General features: G+C 40.3%; 2 protein-coding genes across 4 annotated transcripts in view; one reads left to right on the forward strand and one right to left on the reverse strand.

Annotated features, from left to right (window-relative positions):
- Positions 1–258: 258 nt before the first annotated feature.
- Nipa2 (NIPA magnesium transporter 2) lies at positions 259–19,253 on the forward strand. Of its 2 annotated transcripts, none has more exons than XM_042697430.1 (7): positions 259–346; positions 945–1,065; positions 9,668–9,899; positions 11,447–11,503; positions 13,391–13,481; positions 14,539–14,699; positions 18,182–19,253. In XM_042697430.1, the coding sequence occupies exons 3-7, from the start codon at positions 9,761–9,763 to the stop codon at positions 18,811–18,813; spliced, it is 1,080 nt and encodes a 359-aa protein (XP_042553364.1). In that variant the 5' UTR covers positions 259–346; positions 945–1,065; positions 9,668–9,760; the 3' UTR covers positions 18,814–19,253. The 2 variants fall into 2 exon arrangements, with proteins under 2 accessions (XP_042553364.1, XP_042553363.1); XM_042697429.1 differs by lacking the exon at positions 259–346 and adding an exon at positions 446–534.
- A 2,407-nt stretch (positions 19,254–21,660) lies between these two features.
- The window catches only part of Cyfip1 (cytoplasmic FMR1 interacting protein 1), a 65,557-nt gene continuing 64,759 nt past the window's right edge, over positions 21,661–22,458 (reverse strand). For both annotated transcript variants that reach the window (XM_042697426.1, XM_042697428.1), the window contains exon 31: positions 21,661–22,415. In XM_042697426.1, coding sequence (XP_042553360.1) covers positions 22,251–22,415 — 165 coding nt within the window. In that variant the 3' untranslated portion in view covers positions 21,661–22,250. The remainder of the gene's footprint in view (positions 22,416–22,458) is intronic.

Raw genomic sequence — 22,458 nt, forward strand, 5'->3', positions numbered from 1 at the left:
GTAATTGGGAGTGCCGGGAGGGGGGCGTGGCCTGCGGCGCCCGGTACTGCGCGTGCGCCTCAGGCCGGCCTCTTGCGTCAGGACGGCCTCTTGCGTCACTCGGCCGCGCCCAGGTACTCCTCAGCAGCTGCCGCCAGTTGCCCGCGGTGGCGGCGGGGGAGCCGGAGGTCTTCGTAGGTTTCTCCGGACGCTCCCATGGAGCAGGCGGCGAGGACGGCAGCGGCTCCGGATGCTCGCACTTCCCCTCGGACGGCGACGAAGGCGGTGGCGGCGCGGACGCTGGAGGAAGCGGCCTGTTCGGGGGTGTGAGCTGAGGCGCGCGGGGCCGGCCTGTCCTGCGGACGGGGTGAGGTGCTACTTCCGTTCTGGCAGCGCCTCCGGCCGACCTGTAGGCCCGCGGCCCAGCCGAGGGCGACCTGTTCCCCACCTGTTCCTTCCGTGGGGTGGGTCGCGTTGCCGCGCCATTCATCCCTCGTGGGCTCCGTCCGGGCCGCGTGTTCTCCCAAGTTCTCCGCAGTTGTTGTCTGTGGCTTGGTGAGTTTTACACGGTAGCCTGCCGTAACGTGTTAAACATGTCTGTGAGCTTTTCTCATGCGAGACTCAGTGTACTTTTAAGGGGATTTGTTGTCTGTTTATGCCTCTTGAATCCTTTTCCACAATGCCAGTTCGTTTTATACAGGACTACATCTTAAGTTCTTTTTCTAGAAACTCTCGATAAATCACATGCCCTTTCAGTGAGCTTTCTTAGGACTCCCCACCTTTTCTGAGTATGAAGAGGAAATGAGAATAGATTTTTTTTTTTCCCTTGCATAAGTCGTGTGTGAGGCTCGATTGAATGGGTTTGGTGTTATTTGAGAAAATCAAATGGGTATGGAGGTTGTTAACTATGTTTTTAAGAACTTTATTCATTTCTTTTGCTTATATTTTGTTTGTTTGTTTTCCAGGGTGGACCTACTCAGCCAACCCTGTACATCTTAAATGGGAATAAAGAGTAGCATTTCTAAGGAAATGAAAGTGAACAAATCATCTCTTCTTTTCAAAAGAGAGGCCGTGTTGAATGTACATGTAAGCTGACATTTGCTTTATAACTGTTGTTAATCAGGGTTGTTGATTATGTTTTTAGTACTTATAAGTATAGATTTAATAATAGTCAAAAGTTTGAGAAAACAAGATTGGCATAGATAACTGAAAACAATTTAGAAGACTGAGAACTAAGTTTTAGAAGTGAATGTGGTAGCACACTTCTGCAATCCCAGCCCTTGTAAGAGTCTTTAAGTTTTTTTGTTTTTGTTTTTAGTTGGTTTTTTCTTTTGAATTTTAAGTTCTTAGTTGTAGAATCTTTGAGGATAGGGAAATTTGATCATCTTTAGAATTCCCAATTCCTGACTGTTCATGAATAACATGGGAGCTGTGTGCTTATCTTAGGCTCTTGAGAGGCTGGTTGGGTAGGTTATCAACTAGAGATTGTCATGTTTGGTTTGGAAACCTGGTTGGAATGAAGTATAGTATAGTCTTTCATTGCTTGTTTTTCTTTTTCTTTTTGTGGTGGTACTGGGGTTTGAACTCAGGGACTGCTTGCTAGACAGGCTTTCCGCCACTTGAGCCATGTCTCATACCTGTTTTTACTTTACTTGTTTGGATAAGTTTGCTGTGTGAGGCCAGTCTTAGACTTCAATTTTTCTACCTACGCCTTCCATCTTGCTGGGATCACAGGCATATGCCATCATGCCTACCTTATTTTGTTGAGATGGAGATCATGCCTAACTTCTTTACTCTGACCAAACCGTGATCATCCCAATCTCTTACATTCTGTTCATGCTGGGATTTCAGGTGTGAGTCACTTTGCTTGGCTTTTTTTTTTTTTTTTCAATGCCTAGGATTGAACACAGGTCTTCACATCTGGTGAGCAAAGTGTTTTACCACTGAACCACATTCTCAGCCCTGAAATTTAGGAAGTTTTCGTTGTTAACGTCTCTCTGTCTGCCTCTGTCTCATATCTAATCCTTTTTTTTTTTTTTTGCTGGTCCTGGGGCTTGAACTCAGGACCTGTGCTCTGTCCCTGAGCTCTCTGTGTAAGGCTAATGCTCTACCACTTGAACTACAGAGCCACTTCCAGCTTTTTCTGAGTAGTTTATTTGAGATAAGAGTCTCTTTCCTGCCCGGGCTGGAAATGGCGATCCTCAGATCTCAGCCTCCTAAATAACTAGCATTACAGGTGTGACATGCACCTGGCTGTGGCTAATCCTTAAGAATAAAAAATATCTGTATCATAGGTTCTCCCAGCTGTAGTTGAGAATGGGAGCAGAACGTTACCAGGTATGGGGTAGTGAAGCAACCCATTCAGTGCATTCACATTGATGTTTTATTTTCAAACTGCATATCCAAATAAGTTTTTTTTTTTTTAGGTTAGTGACTGAATTCTGCCCTAGAATTTGAAAAACAAAATTTATGTAGTATGTTATTCCCCTCCAGTGCCACTTACATATGTTAGTGTATTTTTATGAATGAACAAACAACAAATAATTGTAGTTCCAGAGAGCCTTATAAATCAAATTTGAGACCTTAAATAAGTGCCTTTTTTTTGGGAGGGGGGGTGTGGGAAAACTACCACAAAAACTCATCAAGTAATTGTCTTTAAGGAACTTATGGAGTTTATCTTTGAAGATGGAACAGTAATTGAAAGTTAACTTTATATGACTGAATAAAAACGGAGAGAAGAGGGCTGGGAAAAGGTGGCTCAGTGGTAAAGTGCTTGCCTTGCCTGCATGAGGCCCTGGGTTTGATTCCTCAGCACCACATAAGCAGAAGAAGCTGGAAGTCGTGTAGTAGAATGCTAGCCTAAGCTGAAGAGCTGAGGGACAGTGCCCAGGCCTAAAGTTCAGGCTCCACGACTGGCGGAAAGAAAAAAAAAGGAAAGAAGACAAATGATAGTGAGCTAGGCTTATTGGAGGTGTCTGTAGCACTGCCTGACGTGTGGCCTGACTTTGAGCCAACGGCAAACCTCAGGGAGTTGAGGATGAGGGCATGAGCCACAATCTGGTATAGGAACAGAGGAGAGGGTTGTGGTGTACTTCAACAGGGGAGACGCTTATAATGGATGTCAGGTTACTGGGTTGGAAAATGATGTGGGCTGGAGAAAAGTAGCCTGGCTGTGAAGATTTTCCAGAGTCAATACATCCATGACTGATAAAATTGGTCCAAAACCAGTCTCTTCGTTTGAAATTTTTTATGTTGAATAAGTAAAGATAAAAGGAAAGGGCTGGGAGGTGGCTCAGTGGTAGAGCGCTTGCCTTGCATGCATGAGGCCCTGGGTTCGATTGCTCAGCACCACATAAGCAGAAAAAAAAAGCCGGAAGTGGCACTGTGGCTCAGGTGGTAGAGCACTAGCCTTGAGCTGAAGAGCTGAGCCCAGGCCCAGAGTTCAGACTCACGACCAAACCCCCCCCCCCCCAAAAAAAAAAAGATAAAAGGAAAGGGAAAAGTAGATATTTAAATAGTGTATGAAACGTTAATTGTGGAGAAATTAATATATAATCAATGGTAAAAGAAGGAACACTGAATTTTTAGTGACTTTAGGATGAAATGAAGAAAATTCTATTATATGCATTGTTTTCATGTTGGTTGGGGAGGGATTCTTGCCTGAAGACACTGCACTGGGCAGGTGAGATGGACAGCAGTTTCTTGTTCCTAGCCCAGGAGATGGAAGTTGTTGTGAACTATGCTGAGCTTCTTGGGGGCTTTGCTCTGAATGGATGCTCTAGTGGCTCTGTGGTAGTGGGAGTACCTTTCAGTTTCTGAGGAAAATGTGGTTGATTGCTTTGATATTCTTTGGGCTGGCTGGGGAAGTGAAGCCTACTATATAAAGATAAATGGAACTATGACATTGTCTGGTTGCCTTGATAAGGAGATGTTACGAAAGATCAAGGGGAAGAAAGGAAAGAAGACAGACCTCAGTAGGTCAGGGCAGGATTTAATCATCGCTGCAGAGGGGCACTAAGTAGTGAACAGAGTTGGAGATACAAGGAGCGAGGAGTACAGTGGCTTTAGGGTTTAAATACAGTCGGGCATGAGAATTTTGGGTTTGAAATGTCTTTGTAGTTGTAGCAGAAGGTCCTGTTTTGGATTTATGGTGTCTTGGCAGCTGTAGCAGATGGTGAACTGAAGTTTTGCTGAGAATAATTTAAGGATAGGAGATTTCTAGGAGGGGCCCCCAGGTGAGAATGGTCTGTGGCCCAGGAGCAACATTGAGTTAAGAGATCAAGGCAGCTTCTCATCAAGAGGCTTGTTTGGCTTTCGGTTCAGATCCACAGAAGTAGAATGGGGAGGGAATTTATTGTGAGGCAGTTGCAAACTATCAAGGCTTTAACCAATGTCAGGGCAAGGTATAATGTCGGTCCTTTAATTAGCTTATAATAGAACAGTGTTATCATTGCTGTTCTACCACTTATGTTCACACTATTCCAATCTTACCCTCTGTGTCACTCAGGTTTTTGTTTTTTGTTTTTAAGATAGGATTTCATTTTGTAGCTACTCTTGATCTCAATACTCCTGCCTCAGTCTCCAGAGTTCTGGGACAGAGTCTCGTGTTAGTCTTCCAGAGTGCTACCGTGCATGTCTCACATATTATAGATTTTATGCTATATGTAACTTGTTTTTAGTGTAAATAACAGTAGTTGACAAATATTACTGTTATCTGTACATTTGGTATTTGAAATTCAAGGTTTTATAAGTTAAGTCTGAATTTGTAAAGTGTTGTACTGGGATTAGAATTAGAGATAAAACTCACTTATAAAAAACTCACTTATTTCTGGGGCATCAACTTTGTAGAAGATTAAGTTCCATTTTACTGATTTTGGAATATTTAGTCTATAGAACTGATTTATTCATGCCTTCAGTAGCATGATTTTTTTTTTTTTTTGCCGGTCCTAGATCTTGAACTCAGGGCCTAGGCACTGTCTTTGAGCCTGTCTGTGCTCAAGGTTAGCACTCTACCACTTGTGCCAGCGCCACTTCCAGCTTTTTCTGTGTATGTAGTGCTGAGGAATCAAACCCAGGGCTTCATGCATGCTAGGCAAACACTAAACCACATTCTCAGCCCCAGTAGCATGATTTTTTAGCCACTGAACTTTAAAAAACTTACAGTGAAGCTGGGTGATGGTGACTTACACTTAGAATCATGGCTACTCAAGAGGCTCAGACTTACAGGATTATGGTTTGAACCAAGTCCAGGAAGAAGAGTCTGTGAGGCTCCAACTCCTTTTAACTAGTAAAGTGCTAGACTGCAGACATGGCTCAAGTGGTAGAATACCAACCCTGAGCAAGAAAGCTGAGTGAGAGCCTGATGCTCTTGAGTTCAAGCTCTGGTATCAGCACAAAGACCAAAACAAACGAACCCCATAACTTAAAATGAGAGATAGAACTGTCAAGTAGTCATTTCCTCAGTAGAACTTACATTGTAGTTAAGAACATTGCCTCATGCAGGTAATGATGAAAGTATGATGGTATTTTTAACATCTTTTGATCTTTTTTATTTTTGTATGCTTGGAACTTTTTTGTATGCTTGAGGCTCAAGCCTTTACATCAACTGATCTGCAAGGATGCTTTCAATAAAGTGAAATGACTCTTGATAATTAGAATATACCTGTCAAGAGGGTTGAAGGGTCTGAGTAGCTAGAGTTTTTTAACTATAATTTTCCCAGGCTCTACAACCAATGTTCTTACATTTTTCGCTTGGATCTTGTATTATTTCCTAGTTGTTGTTGTTTTTTTTGTTTGTGTCGATTGTGGGGCCTGGGTGCTGTCCCTGAGCTCTTCAGCTCAAGGTGAACACTCTACCACTTGAGCCATAGTACCACTTCAGGTTTTCTGGTGGTTATTGGAGATAAGAGTCTCACAGACTTCTTGCCTGGGCTGGGTTTGAACCACGATCTTCAGGTCTCAGCCTCCTGAGTAGCTAGGATTTCAGGCGTGAGTCACCAGTGCCTGGCTTTTCCTAGTTTATTTTTATAACTTGTTATAATTCTCTAGTTTATAGGCTGTAAAATGCTGGCTACATTTTAGGATGCTAATGTAAATAATGAAGTGGTTTTCTGTGTATTAATGGACACTAAAGCATAGGCAACTATTTTTCAGGGATAGTTATCAATCATCCAAATTATGTTAGAAAACAAATTATTAAGACTTTTTTTTTTGCCAGCCCTGATGCTTGGACTCTGGACTGGGGCACTGTCTCTGAGCTCCTTGTTGCTCAAGGCTAGTGCTCTGCCACATGAGCCACAATGCCACTTCTGGGTTTGGGGGTGATTATTTGGAGATAAGGGTCTCACAGATTTTCCTTCCCCAGGCTGGCTTTGAACCTTGGTCTTCTAATCTCAGACTCCTTAGTAGCTAAGATTACTAGTGGCATGAGCCACTAGTGCCCAGTAAGAATTTTCTTTTGAGACTGTCAGATAACTAGGTGTAGGCTTAAAAGATGAGTAATATGCAGGATGGGTCTAGGAACTTACACTTTTATGAGGAAAGCTGGCTCATAAACACAGGTAATCTAATCATGTAGGGTATGTGGCAGTTGCAGTTTAAGCACACTTCTTGTTTTTTTAGTTATAATTCTCATTATATATAGCTATGGTTACCTTTTTTTTTTTTTAATATTTTTTGGGTCCGGTCGTGGGGCCTGAACTCTGGGCCTGGGTGCTGTCCCTCAGCTCTTCAGCTCAAGGCTAGCATTCTACCACTTGAGCCACAGCACCACTTCTGGCTTTTTTCTTTTTTTGCTTATGTAGTGCTGAGGAATCGAACCCAGGGCCTCATGCATGCAAGGCAATCGCTCTACCACTAAGCCACCTTCCCAGCCCTGGTTACCTATTTTTTTAATTTTTTAATTTTTATTTTTTGTCTTGTCTTTTTTGGTACTGGGGATCAAACTCAGGAAATTGCACTTGCTAGGCAGTTTGCCACTGAGCTACTTCCTAGCCCTTTTCTTTCTTTTCTCTTTTCTTTTTTCTTTTTTTAATTGTCCTCACTCTGCCTGCATGTGTTTTCATATCTGCAATTAATTGATACAGTTAGGAAGGGCATGCTGAAGTTCAGCTGTGGCTTGAGATGACCAGTGTTTGGCCCATAAAAAGGCTGGCACTTTAGATTATTTTGTTTTTCTTTTCTTATAGTGTCTGTTGTGGTTGTGACTCATCCACGGTCAAATACCAGCTAAAGGCAGGACAGAGTCTCTGAATTCCCCACCTTATGTCATCATCTTGCCTTAGGAGCTGCACATGTAGGACTAGAGACACTTGACCAAATCCCTTGAGAGAAAGAGTAGTTCTGGAAAGATTCAAGACTGCTTCTCATGCATGTTAAACTGATTCTTGGAAAACACAGCCCATTTCTGACCTAGGCTTCTTGTCTTCTTCCCATGTTGCGGTGTGGTCCTAGATTCTTGCTTTGGGGCACTTGCTTGTGTTCTTTCCTCATATCCCTACTACTCCTCAGCATGGAAGAATATGTTTTAAACCTTTACTGTAGACATTAGAAGTTCCCTATGTATCCTATGTAGTCACAGCTTTTCATTGTGGTTCCTGTTTTCTACATGCAAGTTATTGTTTTAAAACATACCATATGGATTTTTTTGGTAGGGCTTCATACTTCGTAGACAGGTGCTGTACTACTTGAGCCATGCCTCTGTCCGGAGTGGGTTTTTTAATTTAATTTTTTGATTGTTGCTCCATCTTATACATGCTAGGCAAGTGTTCACTGAGATACATGCTCAACCCCATTAACTTTAGAAACCTTGTTAGCCATCTAGGTGACATATAGGAATGATCTTTTTTGTAGATCAGCTAAAATAATTCTGTTCTACGCATTTCTTTCTTTTGTAATCTGTGTTGCTCACATGGGAGCAAAAGTGTGAGAGGTTTCTATAGATCCATACTTAACAACGGGCACTTTGCTAAAGTTGTTTCCCAGTGACCTGAGCAAACCTAGTTGTGTGTATGCGTGTGAGTATGCATGCATGCATGCATATGCCAGTCCTGGGGCTTGAACTCAGGGCCTGGACATTGTCCCTGAGTTTTTTTGCTCAAGGATAGCACTCTATCACTAATTCACACCTCCACTTTCAGCTTTTTGGTGGTTTATTAGAGATAAGAATTTCACAGACTTTGATGTCCAGGCTAGCTTCTAACTGGGATCTTCAGATCTTAGCCTCCTAAGTAGCTAAGATTTATAGGCATGAGCCTACCGGCTCCCACCTAACACCTTATGCTTTTTCTGGAGTTATAGTAACTCATTGTTATAAAGCTGTATTTATTACTGAATGTTATTAGTACTTCTCTTTGGTCTTTTTGTCTGTCTCCCTGCTGAAGACTAAAAGTCATTACTTTTAGTATATATGTTGTGTGGTGCTAGGGATCAAATTCAGGGTTTTCTGCATGTTAGGCAAGCACTCTTATCCCTGCCTTGCTGACCAAAAATAAGCATATTCTTGTTTTGTCTCAAATGCTCCGTATAATACTTGCCACAAACAACATATACCTAATAAATACTGTTGAAATAGAAAAAGTAATTTCAGAGCTGAGCTTGGTGTTATATATTTGTAATCCCACCACTTAGGAAGCTGAGGTAAGAATACTATTAAGTTCAAAGCCAGCCCGGGCTCCCTAGCAACACCTTATCTCCAAAATTAATCAGCTGATAAAAATCGATTGGTAGTAATTGTGAGGACAGGAAGTTGAATTGGGTTGTTTAAAGGCTAGAGTCTTATAACTTAAACTAAGGAAAATCTGGCTAGATAATGAGGATCCTGACTGAACTTTAGGTTAGTTATAAGATTTGGTAGTTAAATTATAGGACTAAAAATATCAAGGTGTGCTAAAAAGTTTGGATTGACAGGTGTAAGCAATCATAGCCCTGGTTTCTTAGTATGATTTCTATTCTCTGCACTCCATATTTATCAACAGAATTCATGAGTTGGGCTGTTTGGGGGAAAAGTATACAGTGTGGTAAACCTATGCTTTCTGGATTAAGCCTATCTCAGTCCTCCTATTTACGTAGATTCAACAGTACCATATCCCATATACTAGCAGACATATTTACTAAAATCATCATCTTTTGCTCACAAAATGATTGTTTTCATTAATGATTTTAAATTCTTACTTAGTTTTAATTGTGACAGTGTTGGGGTTTCAGCTCAGAGCCTCACATTTGTTAGTCAGGTGATGACCCATGTTCCTAGCTACTTTTGCTTTAATTATCTTTTTAAGAAAAATCTTGCTCTTATGCTTAGGCCAGCCTCCTATTTATGTTTCTTATGTATTTGGGATGACAGGTGTACCACTATGCTCAGCTGTTTATATAGATAGGAGCTCTTGAACTTTTAAATACCAGAAGCTGGCCTAGAACAGAGCCTTCTACTCTTTGCCTTCTGCATGGTTGGGATGTTAGACATGTACAGTCATGCCCAGCTGTTGGTCAAGATAGGGGTCTTTCATACTTTTTGCCCAGGAGGACCTCTACTTTTGTGCCTTCTGATCTACACCTCCTGAGTAGCTAAGGTTATAGGTATGAGCCACCAGTGCCCAGCTATTCTTTATGAGAAAGGAAATGTGAAGTAAAAATTTGAATTTGTGTCATGTCATTGTTAAATGAAAATCCCATTGTATTTTGTGTTTAGATTTGAAGACTGCATCATCCTGCCTCTAGTACCAGCAGTTTCTGTATTCTCTGATCAATGTGATTCACAGGAAGTTCTTAAGTAACAAACGAAATGAGCCCGGGTCGTGGAAAATATGACTTTTATATTGGTCTGGGATTGGCTATGACCTCCAGCATTTTCATTGGAGGAAGTTTCATTTTGAAAAAGAAAGGCCTTTTGCGACTTGCCAGAAAAGGTTCCATGAGAGCAGGTAGGTTTTGCCCTATATGATTTGAAATGACATCATTGTGTGCTTACATACTGTAGAAGGACATGTCTTCGCTCCTCATTAAGTGTATTTGAACCCTTCTGTTCAAGAGTTCTAAGTGATATTGATGGTCAAATATCAATTTTATAATAAGAAAAATAAAGTTATCAAAATCAATCGATTGTCCTTTCCTATGGTTATTATTAAACTACAGTTGGGGAACAAATGCTAAATTAACATCCAGACTCAATTTTAGTATATCTACAGAGAAGAAAATAGTGACAATAAACAGAATTAGAGTCATACTGAAGGCTGGGATATTTTGTCCATGACAGTAGAACTTCTGGATTTTACTGAAGATATTTTCCTTTATGATCTCAATCTGACAGGAGTAAAAGAGCTTCTCTGGCTTGAAGAGTACGCTGTCATTGAGTCTAATTTCTACCCCAGAAATTGCTGCCACGTCACAAGACCCACTCATTGTTCTAAACGCTGCGCTGCCCCCATGTGGGGCATCCTTAACAGTTCTCAGGTCAAATGTAATCTTTATGGTTCTGCATTCTAGATCTGATTGGACCTCATGAGTAGACCTGTTTTAGCAGTAAAAATTAGGACTTTGTCTCACTTTCCGGTGCCAGCTCTACGGCTATTCCTAATTTAGTAGTGTTAAAATGTGAGACAGTGGACTCTTGTCTGGTGTTTAGTGGATAAGAGTTTAGTGGGTTTAGTGGATAGAGGAGGAAATCTTAACATCTCTTCTTTTCCCCCAGTCCTTCATCCATGGTACTACAGTATGTCTCATCCACAGAGGAGGTGCTTGTGAAGGACTCATTCATCTTGGCTCTCAAGACAGTGACTTCAATTCAGATTGCTTCTTGCTGTAGTTTGGTTAAGAGGAAAGCCAAGGAGAAAGCAGGATTTGTGGCAGCCCTAGTGTAAAAGTAATTCTTATTTGTTTTTAGGACCATCGTCTCCTAAGTGGGGCTGCACACGCATAAATAACGTATCCCTTTGCAGAGTAATTTATTTGAAGTTACTGGCTTATTTTCTTTATCAAAGCTGAATTCATAGAACAAAATAGAGGATGAGTTAAACATAAGGATTTAGTTCTTTCATCCAAGAATATGGTACAAACCAAAACATCTTTTTTTTGTCAGTCGTGGGGCCTGACCTCTGGGCCTGGGCGCTGTCCCTCAGCTCTTCAGCTCCTAGTGCTCTACCACTTGAGCCACAGCGCCACTTCCAGCTTTTTCTGCTTATGTGGTGCTGAGGAATCGAACCCAGGGCCTCATGTATGCAAGGCAAGCACTCTACCACTGAGCCACCTTCCCAGCCCTTCCAAAACATTTTTTAAGATTATTGTGATTCTCACTTTTCTAAGGTAATCATAAAAACGTTATCTAAGAAATCCCTTTTATATAATCATGCAAAAACCTTTAAAGTATTTACAAGCAACAGATGAGACATTGAAAAAAATCTGTAATATTTCTCATAACTTAAAAAGAAGACTGATAATTTTCCAAAGAAGTGAAATATTTCTTTATTCACAGGTCAAGGTGGACATGCATATCTTAAAGAGTGGTTATGGTGGGCTGGACTACTGTCAAGTACGTATAGAGAATATTTCAAGAAAATGTTATAGCTGTATGTGTAAATATTTGCATATGCCATTACAGCTTTATAATACTAGTAAATTTTAAAACTTCAATCTTTAATAAGTAAATATTTACCTATAAAACTATGTCAGCAGTTTTTAGTAGCTTGACAAGACTGTTGTTTTTTCTTTATTTTTCAATACTTCCTCTATTAGTTCTCATTCCAAATTGAAAGGAAGGTATTTGTTTGATTGATTAGATGGCCATGCTTGTTTTGATAACTACCTTTATAAAGGTATGTGAAAGCCAGGCATGGTGTCTAAAACCTGTAATCCTAGTTACCTAGGCATTGGAGATCTGGAGTTCCTCATTGAAGCCAGACAGGGCAAAAAGAAAATACCGAAGACACCATTTCAACCAGTGCCTGGGAACCATGGCATGTCTGTTACCGCCAATGTGAGGGTAGTACAGTGGCTGGATGCAGTAGCATGTGTGTGTCAACCCCAGTAATATGGAGGAAATAGGAGGGCATACTAGGCAAAAATTTACCTTGAAAATAACATAAAAAGGGGCTGAAGGTGTGGTTCAAGTGGTAGAGTTACCTGATAAGCAGTTCCTAAGTTCAACCTCCTAAATTGCCAACAAAAAAGGTTATGTGGAAAAATTTGTCCTTAGAACCCTGAAATGTTACTAATTAACAGCTGTTTATTGTCAGGTAGTGTTTTGGGCGCTGAAGATAGATTAGAGACATAAAAGCAACTCTTTTGTACAGTTAAAGATAATAAAAATATTTAAAACCACATTTAAAAAATCCTCCCCTCAAAATCCCTGCCATATGAAGCTTACATTCTAGGTGACAAACAGTGAGCAAGATAAGTAAGTTAAAAGGGATGTGTGGGAATGGATTGGGTGGGAGGGGAGAGGGGTGTGGGGGGGCTTTGTAGGTCACATAAAAGACTTGGATTTTTATGTTAGCTAGGAAGTCATTGGAGACCTTACAAAAGAGTGATGTGATCTAAGGATTTTATTTTGGGGAAGGAGGGTGCTGCTGGGATTTAATCTTGTGGCCTTGTGTTTGTCTAATACTCTTACCACTTGAACCATGCTTCCAGCCCTTTTTGCTTTAGTGAGGCTTTTGTAACAGCTGAGATCTCCAGCAGGACTCAGGAAGGTCCTGTGTGCTATGGCCTTGTCTGCCTCTGTTTTCCCTGGCCATCTCTCTTTGCTGGGCCTAATGGAACCACTCTGCTACCTTTGGTGTTTAGACATTGCCAAATATTTGCACCCAGGGTCTTAGTATTGCTGTTTCCATAGCTTGTAATATTTTACTCCTGTACAGGTGCATTGTATAACTCCCACACTTCATTTCAGACTGTCCAGGTTTCCTAATCCCAGAGATCCTTCTCAGTATTGGATGTAGTCCCTTCCTCGCTAGCATTTTGTTTTCCTTTTGTTGACAATGGGACCATGTGCTTTCTTGTGTTTGCCCTCACTGAAATGTAGTTGCATGAGAGTATTGTCACTGTTTTTGTCCTTCCTGTATTTTCTGTTCCTAGAATCTGGCATATTGTATAAGTTGGACTTTAAAAAGGAGCAGCCATTTGAAAAACACTAGAGAAAAGTGCCTTTGTGTTAGTGTTGGCTTCTCTTAGTTGATTTGTGTTTGTTGTCCTTAAAAATAAATACCAACTTAAATCTTTTTTTTTAATGTAAACATAAAACTAGAGCTTTGCAATTAAGTTAAAGATATGTGTTGTTTCCAGATGACTTGGATTCTGAATGTTGGTAATTTCAAAACCATAACTCTTAGAACTATAGGAAAGAATATGGTTGAAATAATATGTAAGCCATTGCATGTACATTTTAATCTGAAAGTGTTTTTGTTGTCCATCTCTTAAGTGGGAGCAGGTGAGGTGGCCAACTTCGCTGCATATGCATTTGCACCAGCCACACTAGTGACTCCGCTAGGAGCTCTCAGCGTCCTTGTAAGGTAAGAATGTGGCTTCTTCTGTAAGTAGTATTTTAGTAAGTGAAATAATGCTAGTCACTTTTCTTTAGTGTATATTTGAGCACCCTTGAGGACTTTTGTTTTTAATACTATGTAGTAGTTTGTTTTTTCAAAGTCAGCCTCTGTGTATAGGGAAAGCTACTGATGAATGGGCAAAAGGAGTTTATACTTTGACCTGTATTCAGAGCCAGCATTAGTGATTCAAGTTTGGAAAACTCAAAAGTTGTCCTTGTCCAACATTTATCATGCAGTGCATTTGGACTTTGATAGCTCATGGTTGGTGATAAATAGATTTCTATACCTGCTACAGAAAGTTGTTGACTGATAGGAGCTTATGTGCCTCTGAAGACTGACCTAAGGTTAGGCTAACCATTGAAGTTTGGATTTTGATTACTATTCCGATTGTTGATTATAGTTAGATATTTTTATTCTCACCCACAAGAAACTGTGTAAAATAGACAAATTAATAATTAAATGTCCCATTGCCCTTCATTCTTACCTCTGTAAATAACATAAAATAATTATGAGCAGATTATGTACACTTGAATGTCCCTATAAATAGAATGTACCACCACTAGGAATAAGATTGAGCAAATTTGAGACCCTGCTTTGGATATAGATGTTTTAATGAGGACCTGAGTTGCACAAACTAGATTTTTACTTTGTAAATTTCTCACAGATTTCTTGTTGCTTTGGAGGTCGTTTTGAGAATTGCTCCTGAACTCTTAGGCGACTACAGGATAGAGGGGTCGGAGCAAAGAGGACAGGTGCAGAATGGCGGTGGAGCCGACGCGTGCCAGCGCAAGCGAGGAGTTGAGCAGAACCAGTCTCTGAGTCCTTGTTACATATAGTTTTATGAGTCAGCGTATATTTTCTTTGGCTGAAAGCCAGAATCTTCAAGAGCTCAGTGTTTTAGTGAGTTCGGTAATATAAGTTGTGAGTTTGTTACTTTTTAAAATGAGAACAGTAAAAAAAACAAAATGAAAGCAGTAGCTGATTATTTTTAAATTCTCAACCCTTTTCTCCCTTCTCATTTTAGTGCCATTCTTTCTTCATATTTTCTAAATGAAAGACTTAATCTTCATGGGAAAATTGGGTGTTTGCTAAGCATTTTGGGATCTACAGTAATGGTCATCCATGCTCCAAAAGAAGAAGAGATTGAGACCTTGAATGAAATGTCACATAAGTTGGGCGATCCTGGTAAGAAGAAAGAAAAGCTTCATTTGTTGTATATGTACACATAAAGAGACCCAAGTTTCCTACATAGCTTATGAAAAATAGTAGTCTTTGCTTGCTTTTTTTTTCCCCCCAATGTTGAGACTTGAACGCTAGACCTCAGTTTTTTAGTTCATGGCTAGCACTCTACCACTTGAGTCATACTTCCTGTTCTGGTTTTTTGGTGATTAGTTTGGAGTCTCACAGACTTTCTGCCCTGGCTGGCTTTGAACTGTGATCCTTAGATCTCAGCCTCATGAGTAGCTAGGGGATTACAGATGTGAGCCACTGGCACACAGCAGATTCTTAGTTAAAGTCTTTATTATTATTTTTAATGGTACTGGTGCTTCAACTCCTGGCCTAGTGTTTGCTAGGCAAAGTGTTCCACCACTTGAGCCACAGCCTCAGACCGTTTATAAGCAGATGTTGTTTTTTGGATAGGGCCTTGTGTTTTTGCATGGGGTTAGCCTCATACTGTGATCCTTCTACCCATCCTTTTATATAAAAGGCCTTCTAGGCACATACCACCACGCTTAGCATGTTGGTTTAGAAGAGGGTCTTGGCTGTGTTTTTGTTAAGGCTGGACTTGAAAGATCTCTGCCTCTTGAGTAGCTGAGATTATAGGTGTGGTCAACCACCTCTTACAGTATCAAGATTCTTTGTAGGCCTGTTTCCATGATCCATTGTTTTTTAATTTTGTTTTTTAGGCATTTAAACTTTGTCATTTGGCAGTTTTGATGGAATGAAAACATAAGATACTGATTCTAAGTGGTATTTTGTTTTTTTTCATAGTACTGGTGTTTAAACTAAGAGCTCCATATTTGCAAGTATTGCAGGTATTCTACCCCTTGAGTCATACCTTCAACCATTTTCACTTTAATTATTTTTCCATTAGAGTCTTGCTAACTTTTTGCCCAGGTTGGCTTTGAACTGTAATCCTTGCCTAACCCTGAGTGGTTTTTTTCTTCAGAGAGAACTGAAATTTCTTCTGACAGGCACATAAGAGACCAGCAGGTCACCTTCCCCTTGACAACGTTAAGCTTCTTTGGATCTGGTTTGGTTCCAGTTTACCTTTATTCCTGTTCATTGCCTCTGGCTCTCAGCTGATAACTTTCAGTATCAACTTGGGCCTCTCACTTGGGATCTGTGAGCTCACATCTGCTCCGTATTAGAAGATGCTGAAATCTGCTCAGCCCTATGGCCACCTGTGATCTTCCCTCTGCAGCTTCTGTGTTCACAAATGCTGTAAGGAGAGATTTGGAGTCACTACTCTAGTTTTCTTTTGGGGATCTTGGTCTACTAAGGCTCACCTGCTGAGCCACCCCACCTAGTCCATTGAAATGTCCATTAGTCTTTATGCCCGTGCCTTCTGTTGCAGGGGCAGTTTTTTGTCCTGAGATGAGTGTTGAGCTGTTACTCTCTTTTCTTCAAATTTTGGCCCCCTTAAGAGTTGGATGCTTTGATTGTTCTTTACTGCCCTTAAATAAAGGTTTAATATTAGTTTGTTATGGGAGTTTTCTGTTTTGTTTTTATAATTTATATATTCTTTAAAGTTGTTTTAGGGTTCGTGGTTAGCCTGGTATTTATTTTCTCAGGCTGTTAATGGTAGCTTTTTGTGTTTTGTTTTTTTGAGGATGGTAGTTGATACATTTTGAACTTTTCCTCTGTTTACTAGAGGGAGTTCAGGCTCTTTTTCTTTCTGTTTGGGCTTTTCTAGATGTTCTTTGACTTTCTGATTTTTAAAAAGTCTAGGTAGCCAGGCACTGGTGGCTTGTACCTATAATCCTATCTACTCAGGAGGCTGAGATCTCAAGTCAGAACCTAGCCCATACCAGAAAGTCCATGAGACTCTTAGCTCCAGTTAACCAGAAAAAGGCTGGAGTTGGGGAGGTGTGGCTCAAGTGGTAGAGTGCTAGCCTTGAGCAGTAGCTCAGGGATACAACCTAGGACCTGAGTTCAAACCCTAGGACTGGCACAATCAGGGTGGTCAGATTTCCAGCAAAAATCTTCTACTTTCTTACAGGAGCACAGAAATCCTGTGACTGAAGTGGGGAGGAGGGACTTAAACATCTGCACAAACACACCTTGCTCTGTTGCGCCTCATAGTTTTTATTAGAACACTGATTGTACAGTGGGGTTTCATTGTATTTCAGTACAAATGTATAATGTACATTCATATTGTGTACTTTAATCAAACTGAGCTTACTATTAGCCTTTCTTCCTTCTTCCTCTCTGATTATATTATCTACCTACCCACCACTGTCTCCTTTCACCTTTTCCTGTTGGCTTCCATACCAAACAGTGCCCCCTTAACACTCAGGTCAGGTTTCCTGTCCTTTTACTTTTTATTTTCCAGAGCTGAGGAACGAACTCAGGGCCTTGCACTTGCCAGGCAAGTGCTCTTCCACTGAGCTAAATCCTCAACTCCATGTTTTCTTTTAGTTAGACATTTCTCATATTTCTCTCGTTGAGCTTGCTGGCCCTTATTTTAGTGTAATACTTACATGAGCACCTGGTCCTCAGTCTGCTTATAGACAGCACTGTCTCAGGAGGGAAAGTGGCCCATATCTGCACAATTGGGAAAGGGTCAGGGATCTCCTTGCATCTTGAATGGACTTGTATCCAGGCTCTGTGTTCAGTTTTGTTTCTTCCCTGCTTCATAGCATTTTATCAGTAAAAATATTCCATGCTGTTGAATTTGATTGCTGCTGATACAAGGGTCAGCTTTCTTGGATCTTGTATATCATTTATGAGTTAGCGTCTGCTTTCTGACAGGCATCAGAAACATTGCCCTCCTACAAAATATTTTGCTATCATCTCCTTTCTTGTTTCTCTATATTTGCTTCTTTATAGTGAAGTTTGAGGAAGGGACAGATTTTTCTCATCTTAAAATACAAGTGTTTATATGTGCTGTGGGCAGTTGATTACAAATGCTGAGAAGAGCGCATGCCTACGTGATGCACGTTGGCTATTAAGTTGGCTTCAGTTCTCCAATCATCTAAAACTCCAGCATTCAAGACTTAAAACACATTGTGATTTCTCTTCAGCCAGCTCAGAACCTGTTCTGATTGCCTGTCCCCTTTCCTTCCAGGTAGGCACATTTAGGTAGGCAGATGAAGCTACTTAAAAAATACCAACGGTTAGCTGAGTGCTAGTGGCTCCCGCCTGTAATCCTCGGTACTCAGGAGGCTCAGATCTGAGAATCATGGTTTGAAGCCAGTTTGGGCTGAAAAGTCCTCATGAGACTCATCTGCAGTTAACCACTAGAAAACCAGAAGTGGCGCTGTAGCTCAAAGTGGTAGAGCACTCATCTTGAGCAAAAGAGCTCCGGAACAGCATCCAGGTCCTGAGTTCAAGCCCCACAACTGACAGACCATACCTTTTTTTTCTTTCCTACCAAATTTGTTTTCAGTTATCTTCTGTTTCAGAACATTTGATTAACTACATCTTTTCTTTGCCCTTTCTAGGTTTTGTGGTCTTTGCAACTCTTGTGGTCATTGTGTCCTTGATACTAATCTTTGTGGTGGGACCTCGCCATGGACAAACAAACATCCTCGTGTACATCACAATCTGCTCTGTGATTGGAGCATTTTCTGTCTCCTGTGTGAAGGGCCTGGGCATCGCTATCAAAGAGCTGTTAGCTTCGAAGCCAGTGTTGCGGCATCCCCTGGCCTGGATCCTGCTGCTGAGCCTTGTGGTCTGTGTGAGCACACAGATTAATTATTTAAACCGAGCTCTGGACATATTCAACACGTCTATCGTGACTCCCATCTATTATGTATTCTTTACAACTTCAGTTTTAACTTGTTCAGCTATTCTTTTTAAAGAGTGGCAACACATGCCTGTTGATGATATCATTGGGACTTTGAGTGGCTTCCTCACTATCATTGTGGGGATATTCTTGTTGCATGCCTTTAAGGACGTCAGCTTTAGTCTTGCAAGTCTGCCTGTGTCTTTTCGAAAAGATGAAAAAGCAGTGAATGGCAATCTCTCTAGTATGTATGAAGTTCTTAATAATAATGAAGAAAGCTTACCCTGTGGAGTTGAACACACAGCTGAAAATATCTCCCGGAGAAATGGAAATCTATCAGCTTTTTAAGAAAGATACGATTAAAAGGTTAATCTAGAATTCTGTTATAAAGTGATTTTGAGTATCAGAATGTGTCTGAAAAAGCATTGTCTTCAGTGCTTCTCTAAAGACAATCTTTTTAAAAGTTTCATTAATTTGGACCAAGAAATTACTTTTCTTATATTTAAAAATGGTAGTTTAAATGAGGTCACTTAAGATGACCCCAGTTCATGGCTGATTTCTATTAATGTTGTATTATTGTAGAGGTATTTTACATTTTGATTCTTTCTCCAAAATCTAAATGCACTAATACAGTTTTAAGTCTATAAAAATGCTTTATTTTTTCATTGGTGATGAAAGTCTGAAATGTGTATTTGTCATCCCAGCCTATCAGTCCCTGACCATACATGACTTTTTGATTGTGCGAAAGAACAAAATTATCCCAATACATTATCCTCTGGTTTACCTTACCTATCAGATTGACTCCTGTTTGGTGAATTACTTTAATTTTGAAATATAAGGCCAAGAGAATCTTCACTTTACCATTGAAGAAAACTTGTTAGCAAAGGGATAGGATCCCAATCAAGGTCAAATTTGTGGTGTGCCAGCAATGTCTGGTTTCCTGTGTGTTGCATCTGATGGGCTTCTTCAGGAAGATCTCCCCTTGTTCATTAAGTATGCCCTCCATGTTCAGGGCCGAGTCCCACTGCAGCCTTTATTCGTTGGTCGATGCCTGGAATTACCATTTTACATCAACTTTTGTACTTTCATAATGAGGTAATATTATATTGCAGACCTTTTAATAACACTGGGAAATGAAATCAGAAGACGAGTGTACTTAAGTTAGCTCATAAAAAGACAATGAAAGGAAGTCCGGGTACTTAGAACAGACTTCAGTGTTGATGATATGTTATCTTTGTACCAAATATTTGAGGTGTATTTTTTTTTTTACTGTTATGTTTTTGTCCTTTAGGAAATGTTTATGAAAAATTTGTGGAAAATTTCAAATCCATACGCATAAAGACAGGACAATAAACAGCATAATAAGCTGTTTCACATCCACTTAGTTAATAGTTGGTTATTATAAAAAGTATTGGCAATATATCTTCCAGTCACCATCACCCTTCTAGATCAGAAGCTCAGACCTGTCATGTCTAAGGCTGCATGGTGGCCTATCAGGACTGAACCTGCCCAGTCTCCTGTGGCAGCAGTGCTCATACCCCATACAGCTCTCCAGGAGCCTCCATTGGGGCAGACCAACTTCTATAAATGAAACAAATCCCTTTTCTACAGCTTTGGTTTCTGGTGGTACTCCAAGAATCTATTACATCTTTTTAAAGCCGCTACCTGCTCTATTTCCCCCCACTATATTGAGGATAAAACGGTCTCAGGTATGCAAGGTCCGTCCTCTACCACTAAGCTCCCCCACATTCCCCCATGCAACTTTTAATACCATGGGTGTGTCTTTACATTTCCATAGATACATTGTATATCTGTCGTACTATATGTCTTGTCTTGCTTGTAAAAATGGAATTCTCACCTGAATATCTTCATTGAGAATGCATAGATTGATATTAACATTTTGTAGCACTTGAAATAATGTATATACTTTAATTGGCCTATCATTAAGTCTTAGGAAGCTTGTAAAAATAGTAACTTTTTTATTCTATCCTTCATAGAGTGGACACAAATACCACTCTCAAATCTGTAGGAGAATTGAGCACCGAACCCAAGATTTTGAGGTAAGTTTTCATAAATACTTGTTACAAAGATCATGTAACAATAATTGTACAACAGAATAGTTCTTGTACTTCTCTACCATGCTTGAAGGGACTTTGGTATTCTCCATCGTGGATTTTACATTTTTGAGATGTGGGCTCATTATATGTTGCCTAGGTTGGCCTTGTACAAGCTTCTATTAGCTTCTCATGTAGCTGTGAACACAGGTGTGTGCCACACACCAAGCTTTCCATTCTTAACCATTTTTAATCTATTTTTCATGTCTTAGTAGTAGATTAAAAAAAAAACCAAAAAAAAAAAAAAAACCTAGTATCTTAACCAGGTGCTGGTAATTTTAGCTACTCACAAGGCTGAGATCTGAGGATCTCAATTCAAAGTATGTGAGACTCTTCCAGCAAAAAGCTAGAAATGGAGATGGAGTGGCTCAAGTGGTAAATCCTTGAGCAAGAAAGCTTAGGGCGCTGCTGTCCCGAGTTCAAGCCCTACTACCATCACAGACACACAAAAGCAGAATCCTTCCCTTGGACAAAGGTTCACCATTTCCTTCATTCTCCAGTTAGTCACTTAAAAAAAAAAAAAAAAGTGAGGCTGTGGCTCACTTTAGCACAAAACCTAAAGCTGAAGGACAGCGCAAAGGCCCTGAGTTATTACCACCAAAAAATAAAAATCTGGTACGTGTCTTCTGACAGAGCTTATGAACTAACTCGAGCCACAGAAGACAACTTACTGAGCAACCCAGCAGCCGGGAAGGAAATCTGAGGGTATTAGAAGTAGCACCCAAGTTTTCCTTAGTCCTATTGTGCAGCACCCCCTTATCCAGACTAATATTTTCCCATACTGGCCTCTAGGTCACAGAGGCCATGGTGTAGAGGTACTTAATGTGCCTCCATGTCCAGAACAGAGCGGTCAACAGCTGTGTGTCTGATTGGCCTGGCTTTCCTTTCATCCCTGTTGAAAGCTAAGTATAAAGTTAAACGTAAGTGCCAGTAGTAGTAGTTAAACATACCTGCCAGTAGTAGTCATATTTTAAAGATGTCAAGATTTTGACCTGAACTTGGTCTGTAAGCCTGGATGGAAAAGATACCACCCACTGCTCAGGCCTATCAGGACAGGTTGTGGTGAATGAATGAGCACAGAGAGGTTTCATTAGTTTTATTTCTCTAATCAATGTCATACCTTACAAATGAACATTTTTTTACAACCGAGTTTAGTGAAAGCAGGGGAAATAAGTTCATTGGGATGTTTTGAAACACTGACACAAAAGAGGGACAAGGACAGTGACTTAGAAAAAAGACCGAAAGACCATCGAATAATCTAAACAAAAACTAAGTAGTTTAACAGTAATTGATACAGGAGTTTAATACAATTAGTTGGTATTAAGTTAATACAATTAGTTGGTATTAAGTTTCTTAAGGGGTGAATGAACTCAGCAGCATATATGACATGGCTAGCTGCTTAGAAAATAGGAAAAATTAATTTTATAAGAACATGATGGCATTGATCAGCAGCCAGTGTTTTCAGACTTCCTAATTACCAAAAGCATATACAATTATAGTCTAGAAAAATAAGTCAATTTTATAAAAGCTTTTAGGTCAAAAAGCACCTCCTTGAACAGGTACAGAGATACTGAAAAATAGTCCCTAAAAATTTCCACCCAATGGTTTATGGAAAGATAAACATGCCATCAGAATCACTAAATGCTGTGGGGCTTGGTCCCGTCTGTGTCCTCAGCTGCTGGCCAGAGACTGATGGATGGGCGGCTGGAAGCAGCGCACGTGCTCTACTGGAGTGCTCTCACCATCCCCCGACTTCAAGTATTTGTCCAGGATGGTGATAATCTCATCATTAAGAATCTGGAACTTGCGGATCCTCTCCACCATCTTTTTCAAAGGCTACAGAATATAGATCATGGCATTTTACTATTCACACTTGTAC

This window comes from Dipodomys spectabilis, unplaced genomic scaffold (genome assembly GCF_019054845.1).
Source record: "Dipodomys spectabilis isolate Male_0828 unplaced genomic scaffold, ASM1905484v1 ptg000219l, whole genome shotgun sequence".
NCBI classification, from domain to species: domain Eukaryota; kingdom Metazoa; phylum Chordata; class Mammalia; order Rodentia; family Heteromyidae; genus Dipodomys; species Dipodomys spectabilis.